General features: G+C 38.0%; 1 protein-coding gene across 2 annotated transcripts in view; it reads left to right on the top strand.

Moving 5' to 3' along the window:
* The window catches only part of LOC107048677 (ras-related and estrogen-regulated growth inhibitor), a 24,779-nt gene extending 19,786 nt beyond the window's left edge, over positions 1 to 4,993 (top strand). Inside the window, exons 5-7 of one of the 2 annotated variants that reach the window (XM_015271988.1) lie at positions 309 to 490; positions 3,206 to 3,414; positions 3,539 to 4,993. In XM_015271988.1, the coding sequence (XP_015127474.1) occupies positions 309 to 490; positions 3,206 to 3,414; positions 3,539 to 3,564 (417 nt within the window). In that variant the 3' untranslated portion in view covers positions 3,565 to 4,993. Of the gene's footprint in view, positions 1 to 308; positions 491 to 3,205 lie in introns of both variants that reach the window. The other variant, XM_015271987.1, reaches the window with a different exon arrangement.
* Positions 4,994 to 8,949: the final 3,956 nt, after the last annotated feature.

The raw sequence follows: 8,949 nt of genomic DNA on the forward strand, positions 1-8,949 counted from the left end.
CCCCCCCCCCCCCCCCTCCAAGCTCGGGTAAATAACGATCAGTCGCGCTGAATCGCTCCGAGGTACACGAGAATAAAAGGTAGTGCGCGAAGAAAAATAAAAGAGATTGAATTCGGGGCAGCCCTTGTGGTGTGCACTCTTCGACCTTAATCGTTTTTCTCAGGATGGAGGACACGAAGACGCGATTTGTTACGCCCACCAATGCTGCGTTAAACATTGTCGCAATGAGCGAAACAAAAAAAAAATTTTTTTTCTCAGAAGGAGGGATGCGTTAATTAATAATGGATATTGTTAATCGATTGTTTCAGGAGAATGGCTGTTTGTACTCACACATACGGTGGGGCGAGGCATTCGTCATCGTCTACAGTGTGACTTGCAAACGCAGCTTTCAAGAGGCACGGGGACTTCTCAAACAGCTGGCTGATCTTCGTTTACCATCGTACTTCACTGCCCTTCTACTCGGCAACAAACGAGACCTCGATCATGCACGGTGAGTCATTATGATGCTGAATAAATGATCAAGTTAAGTACTGAAATAAATCCAAGAGAAAAAAATATTTGTTTTATTCAACAATTTTTCCTTGTTTTTCTTCTTAAAAATGAGATTTTCATTGAATATACAGCAGAAATTACATACATGGAAATAAAAAATGCTAACAATGCACAACTTTCAACCAACTCCCCCCTGTTTGTTGGCATTATTCTCAGCTGGAAGCTGTACTGTTTGAATAAACCAGAAAATTATGTTTTAAATACGAGCAGTAAAAGCGGTTGGAGTGCATAACTCCCGTTGTAACGAACATAAATAAGATAAATCAAATTCACAATCAAATAAATTTTCTTTGAAATCGATTGAATTCTTTTAGCATCGGATTAACACAGTTTCCCAATGCTTGTTTTACATTTACTTTTTTCATTTATCTATTTTTGTCGTCGGCTGCAAGACAAATGGGTGTATTAATAAACCATAAGAAAATAATAAAGATGTGAAATTTTATTTCATTTCATTGAAAAATTCATCCGCTTTTTTTTCCCGTCAGGCTGAATTGAATGGATTTCTCAATATGTCTGATTTTTCAAAGTATTTTGGCTTGAATGAGTTAATGTGGCCAAGGAGGGAGGTTGGCTCACTTTCCACCTTGCGCCAGCGTGTAATAGGATCTGAGCGTCGCGTTTCCTGGATGATTTCGAAAAGGCGGTCGTTCTCATTGCACGCGACTTTAAAATCTTTTATTTTCCCTCTCTCACCGATCAATCTGTTCTCTCTTTGAGTTTTAATTTTCAACTCGAACATTTATCGTTGGTCTGTCTGGTCACTTAGAAAACGCAATCTACAACTTAATTTATTTAAATTTTTATTACAATGAGAGATGTAAATTTCATGATTTTTCTGCCCTCCGGCCGGAAAGCGTCAACTTCCTGGCCGCGGCGCCAAACGAAGTTGCCACTTTCCGGCTGCGTCGAGCAGAAAAATAGTATACACACCTTGGCCAGTAAATATAAGAAAGCCTCAGATCACATGTTTGTCGACCTCGGCTTCGCCTCGGCCAACAATTACATGTGATCTGAGACATTCCTTACTTTACTGGCCGAGGTGTGTAATCTACTATTTCATATATTTTTCATATATATATAAAATTACAATTTTTTGTAAAATAGTCATGAAAACAACAATGAAATTACTCTCCCCTTTATTCATATTTCATTCAACCTGACACTCGATGGCATAAAATACATAATACCTTTGGTTAAAAAAAAAGTCCCCTGAAAATCTGAACACGTATCTTGAGATTCGAGCAAGATGTTAACGTCTCTCCGAGTCGCACATTACAATTCGACATTCCTCTTTCGTTCAGCGTTCGCCCATGCAGAAAGCCACCGTTAAATATAAATAATAAAAAAAAAAGCGAAAAATCGCTGACTAAAAAAAAAATGTTCGAGAAGAGAGGGAGAATCAAAGTGCAATAAAGAGTACCACTGGAACAGAAATAAAAGAGAGGGAGCCTGCAAGTACGAGAAAAAGAAAATTGAAGAGAAGGAGAAATACAAGGAGGAATGAGTGTTTTAACCAGTTTTCTGCCCATTTGCCCTGTTGACAATTTCAAGATCCCGGTGCACCGATAAGTTTATTAATATGCAATTTAACGCCGGATATATTATACACACAGCTCGTCGCCATTTTGCATTCGACATAGTTGTCCCGTCGGTTCATCTTCTCTTTTATTCTTTTTCCACGCTTTTTCCTAATCTTTATGGACCTCCATTAAGGCGACGAGTGGCAACTACTGGTGATTTTTACCTTCGAAATAAAATTTACGGGATTGAGAATAAACGAGTTGGAAAAAAAGAATAAAAAAAAAAAAGAAAATGAGTGCTAATAAATGTTAAGGGATGTGGCCTGCCTGTCCAAGCGTACAAACCAATGAACTCTTTCTACCGGTGTTTTCTTTCTTTATTTATAATTCTCGTTAAAACCACGACCTTGTCGTATATGAGACGCCAAGGAACGTTTATCACCGTGTCATAAAGACAGGAATGGCAATTAAATATTTTACCGAATCTTTTTCCGCCCAATTTAAATATGCATAATTTGAATTTTTGTAGTTTCGTTCATGAATTCAACCCCAGTTTTCAAGCTTTTTCTTTAGTTTATTAATTGAAAAGAAGAAGATATTTTCATTAAATTAAATGCATAAATTATTCTCGAGCGGCGGAAGTGCATCCGGACAAATGACAGTATTAGGGTATGCTCGACCGTGAACCACTGCACAACCAAGCACACTTGTATTCTCGTATTGCTACTCACGTGGGTGATGATTCGTGATATAAAATAGGCCGACGGATTAACGGTAGTGAGACATAGTGCATTTTAAAAACAACTGGCATTCTCGTATACGCATATCCATCGGAATGAAAATTGTGTGTTGAACAACCACCCACGCCATCATCCTCCACTAACCGAGAGGAATTCACGAATATTTCAGCATGTATTCGTGAATTTAATTGCACTCATAAATATCTTTTTAAGTTGGCCGTCTGGAGTTCAATGGTACTCTTGGATTCTTAACCCTCTGCATTTCACTTGAGATACTTGCATATGCATACTTATCTCTCATCATTATTGTTAATTGTTAACACTCTTACTGCGATGAGATTTGATAAAATCAAATGCTTCATTGGCCTCTTCTGTTTTGTTAAATTGCAGAGAGGTGTGTGTAGACGAGGGTCAACAGCTGTCTCTAGCCCACGGTTGTCAATTCTACGAAGTGAGTGCCGCCGAGAGTCCCGCGGGTGCAGCTCTAGCCTTTCAAGCGCTGCTGCGTGAAGCGCGATCGGTTCAATTACTTCGGGCCCTTCCAATAAGACGAAAACTCGGTGTCCACTCGGTGTCGAGAGTTCTAGGCACAATATTCGGTAAGAACACGACGAAAGACAGGAAGAAGAGGCCATCGTTGAGCATATGACGCCTCCTGTGCGCCCTCCTGCTCGGAGGACGTGACGAACCTGAGAAACGCACTAATGTCATTGTTCTCAGCAGCAATGTCTACGCCAATCGTTGAGTAACATTTGTCCCCGGGGATGGAAAGTCCTCGGGTTGTGCTATCGGTGGTTCGTTACGCCTCAGCCCTCACTCATCTCTCGGGGAGGATTCGGAGATGTAGGCTCTCTCCTTGTGGAGTTTGGACTTGACTTCATGCCGGAGAAATTGTCAAATTAATGCGGAGGTCGCACGAGAATCAGTTGAAAGTCGAGATGAAGACTACTGGGACCTGAATTGCGATGAGGTGTGCAATTGATAGTGAACAACTGGTGTTCTTCAACAGTGAAACCACCACCTTATTTTGTGAAATTGAAATTGAATTGAATCAATTGTCAAGTGGTGCGAATTCCATTTCTTGAACACCATTTTTTTTTTATTGCAAGTTTTATATTGCATGAAATGATTTTTAAAAAATGAGGAAAAATCAAAAAGTTACAGTCATAATGCAGGTATTTTGGATGCAACATTTTTCATTCAATATTCATATCCAGCAACAAGAAAATTTAATTCTGAATCGGATAATAAATAAATGAAAAAATGCCATTTCGTGGCAGTTATGTGATATCCCTTCAACATCCTCATACCCCCCAATAATGTAAAAAAATTCCACTCTCATTCCAATTAATCAGAAAAATCGTATACAATTTTGTATTCATTACAAACTGTCATGTAGCTTTTTACCCATTGGAATTAATGTTTTGAAACTCGCCCATCCACTGCCATTCATTTTACTTAATTTTTCCTGCCCAATGTAAAAAAAAAAACGAAAGAAAAAAACCAAGTGTCCAACGTGTCCGGATGGCCGGAGAAAACGGTACGAGGAGGCATCGTCAATTCACTTTCCAAAATTTTATATATACAACAGTGGGAGAAAAAAGAAGATGTATCCACGTTTCACTTAATGCTTGAATTAATTGTTGCCCGATGACGTTGTTTCGTTGGTGATTAAAATGTCAGTGTACCGAGTGAATGAGGGATGCTCCTAAGTCGATTATTTTTAATGATATGATTATTTGCAATTTTTTGAAGATAAATCCAAGGCACTTATTGACTATTTCCATTTGTCTTTGTAAATAAAAAAATATTTATCTGTTGATTCCTTCATCGAGAAATAAAAAGGGTTGAACAATTTTTATCGCCAGAAATTCTTGATCCTTATCACTTGGATTTTCTTGAATGCCATGAGTGATTACAGTGTGAGAGTTGATGTTTATATTTTAATGATAAAACAGATGATGTGCTGCTTCTTGCGTCACCTTGATGAAGGTTGCTTTACAATTAAGACTGTAAAACTTTCTTGTGTACATAGTGTGATTATGGAGTGCCTTAATAAAGGCCAATGATTATCGATAGGTCGATGTTAAATACATTCCAAAACAATTTGATGATTTTTGCAAATTGATAATGTATTTGAGTGCTAGTCACTTGGATTAAATTGATGAATAAATTTTTTTTTTGTTAAATTTGAACAAAAACTATGGTGTTTTGAATAATTATCCTGAATATCCTTATTTTTATTTCTCATTTTTATTTATACTCGTCACGTTGCATTCCATTCACTATTCATCAAAGTCATGATATTAATCAAACGATTTAATTGTCATTTTGTGTCTGTGTTGATGAATTAATTGGCAAAGTACAAGATAAAATATAATGAAGTATGAAAACATTTCTTTCTCAGTTAATAATCGTCGAGTGAGTAGCGACCGGTTTGGAGCCACCGTTTGGCCCCTTTGGCGGATTCATTTCGATGTGACCTTGACCTTGATTCGGATATGTTTTTGGTCCTGCAAGATTTATTCCTGATAAATTACGCATTATTAAGGATTTTTTTGCCATTTTTGGGATGATTGAAGTGATGTCATTAAACTTTTCAAGATTGATATTCCCAAATCAAAATGCATCCTGGACTAAATGTGAGATATGCATCATGGATTGAATGGGCAGTATTAACATTTTTAGAGTGATATTGATAAGAAAAATTTGCTATAATAAAATTAAAATAATTTTCCTCACTTTCCAATGGAGTTCCTTCACCTTAAAATATTCATCAAAAAATATGAAAAAAAAAAAAAAAAACAAAGAATGACACCACTCAAATGAATACAAATTTTCTCTCATCTGAGAGCTGAAAATTGCGGTCGTGAATAAAAATAGCCACAGCACGGAGCACGGGTTGAGATTTCAGTGTGACACATTGGTCCAAGACTAATTGACGGGTTGACTCACTGAACGATTTACCATACTACAAGTCGAACAAGTTCTAGATGTTTTGTGCGAATAATCCCAGGAGTGTGTGTGTGTGGGGGGGGGGGGGGTTCATCCTTGCTATTCGGGCCAAGGTTTTGGGCTCACCGGAGTGTGGCACATCTTCGCTGAATCTCTTTCATATTCCAAAATAACACCGCAAAATGCGTTGAACTGTGGATGTAAACATACTCCCTGTCGTGAGCTGGGGTTATTAACGCCTCGTGAAAAAATGAATGAATAAAAGAATAGAAAGAGAAAGAGAAAGAGAGAGAGAGAGAGAGAGAGAGAGAGAGAGAGAGAGAGAGACAGAGAGTGTGTAGGATCGTTTATCAATTTTCACTGTGGCCTTGGCTTCCTTTTTATCATTGTAAATAGAGCAAAGTGTACTTCACAAATGGCAAATTTCATGGACAATTGACTAGTAATTTTCAGGAAAGTGATACTAAATTCGATTTCGAGGTTAATAAATAATGAAATTTCAAATTACACTGAAAATGAAATAAAATTCCAAATTTTTGAGTAGTAGAAAAACGAGAGTTCCCCAACTATTAACTTGAATTTTCACTCTGAAATTTCAGTGAAACTGTGTGATGAAAATTTCCAAAAAGTGTATGTTAATGAAATGTTTTTCATAAAAAAAAAAAAAAAAAAAAAAAATAAGTTTGCTATAAAACGGTATTATACTGTACTATAATTCAAATTGAGAGAATGGTGTAAGGGCATTTCACATATGGTCATGAGTAAAATAAGACAGAGTAGTAAGAGAGGAGAAGGAGGAGTACAGTGGTGCCTTGTGCGGTTGCATCTGAAGTCGTGACTCAAGCCAAGGTCGTAGGTCGTAGTTGCGCCTGCACCTTGCCACCTATCCACCTTCGGATGCTAAGGGGGGTTATAACCAGGGATATACATATAGGAGGAACTAAGCGTGCAGTCTTATAGTCTAGCCTCGGGCGAGAGTTTGAAATTTAATACATGCGCATAACTCCCTCTCCTTGCACTACCCCGGCATATATATATATATAATCCGTGTTGTAAACTCTTCAGGCCCAGCTAAAAGGGATGCAAGTTAAACTCGTGCACCTTTTCACTTGTCCTTTTGGAGCAATACGGACGCCCTCTGATTGTGCAGAGGCTCTACTGCACGCCAATTCTTGGAAACATGGTTTTTAATGTATTTTATTCATCGCTTGTCCAACATTTTTTCATCGTGGAATAAAATTAGTAGCAAAGTTGTTCAATGGAAGATTATCTTGAAAATGTCAAGAGAATGTTAAAAAAAAAGAAGGGGAAAAAATTGTCCATCAACTGGTACAATAGAAAATATAAAGGTTCACATGAAAATAGCAACGCATTGACCTCTCGACATACGATCGATACTCATCGACACCCCTGAGGGTCTGTAATAATCTAGAGTAAGACGTGTGCATTAAACCAAGGCGAATTCAACGTGAAGTGTGAATTTTCCCTAGCTCGTAACCGAGCTTTTGCAAACCTCTGCAGACATTTGAAATTGAGAAACCCCTCGCAACACCTAAGGGACTTTGACTCGGCGACAATGTCCAAACAGGATGGAAGGAATAGAGAATTTGCCGAGCGTTGGCTGCATAAACTCTAAAACTGAGAATAGTAATAAATTAACGTGGCTTTATCGACGCAAAGGGAACGTTTATCTTCGGTATAAGATGAAGTAGAGTAGAGATTGGTTGGTCTTAGCATTGGGTATAACACTCGTTTGAGAGTTTCTTTTGGACAAAAAAATTGAGAGAACGGCCAGCAGTTGGTAATACGACACCTCAACCTGACTAGCGAGGAATGTACTATGTTGCCTGCGTACTCTTTAACATGAAGGGGTAAAAAAATAAGAAAAAACAAAAAAAGGGGAGAGAAACACCAAGTTGGAATCTCTCGCATGTCCCGAAACACCTGGTAATTCTAAACCCGATTTTTAAAATGCCCCCCCTCGCCAATCGTCGCCTGTCACGCTTGTATTATTCTCACATTTTTTGGTTTACATATTGAGACGTTGAGTTTGGTAGGCTCACCATTGACGTTATTCAAATTCGTGTCTTGACAATGTCTTAATTTAATGTCAATGTGTATTAGCTAAATTAGCTAATTTCTTTTTGTGAAATTATGAATTACCCCTATTTGTATTTGAGATATGCCATCAATGTTTTGACGCTGAGAGTAACTCGAGATATCGAGCACATGTGTCTGTTCAATGTGGTTACAATGTTGTGACTACCTCGGAAATCGATAACTCTTATTTACTGATTGTAGTATCCCACTTCCGGTCTGGAATAAAGGAATTTGATACACCCAGAATCTGTATGAGAGAAATTTTATTCACGACTGAAGAGTGTCGTGGACCTTTGTAACGTGGGAGCTGACAGAGTTATATATAAACATTAGAAATAGCCAAGTCTTGGAATAAAAATGGAATTCAACATTCTCTATCTCCACTGGTGATCGTTTTACGGAAAAGAAACATGGCATGAGAATTATCAACATATTCTATTCTATTAATTTTCGAGATTATTTCACTGGACAATACCAGAACAACAGTGAAACACCAGGACAATTGATTTTTATTATCAGTTGATTACACCAGGGCAATTTAAAAAAAATCAAGCTTTTCACCCTTGACGCTTTAAAAAAAAAATGATTTTGGAAAAAGTTGACTTTTGTCCATTGAATGAATATACAATTATTTCTGCGATTTCATTGGACCTACAAAAGGTTCACTATTCGGGAAACTTTGCCAAAATGGCCAAATGGGCCACCAATGGATCAGAGCTGATGTTGAATGAAAAAATAAAAGAGAGAGAGAGAGAGAGAAACAAGGCACTGACCTTGAAAAAATAAAAGAATAATAGAATTAAATTAATGGAAATGGCATTGAATCCAATCCTCCCCGTGTTATCTCACGTACGCTCTTATCAAATGTGAATGAGACGTTGTGCGATAAATTACCCAGCGTCTCTTTAAAGCCCAACTGTATAGTTATCTCGATGAGCGAGCCACTTTCGGATTGTGCAAAACACGCAAGCGATTCTCGATCTCTCGATCCCTATAGTGATGCCGAGAGGGCTCTCGTAAGCTCTCTCTCCCCTCCCCATTCACACAGCAACTCCATCCCCACCCTCAGTCTCACACTC

The sequence above is a fragment of the Diachasma alloeum genome, unplaced genomic scaffold (assembly GCF_001412515.2).
Source record: "Diachasma alloeum isolate Michigan unplaced genomic scaffold, Dall2.0 Dall_scaffold_00195, whole genome shotgun sequence".
Lineage (NCBI taxonomy): Eukaryota > Metazoa > Arthropoda > Insecta > Hymenoptera > Braconidae > Diachasma > Diachasma alloeum.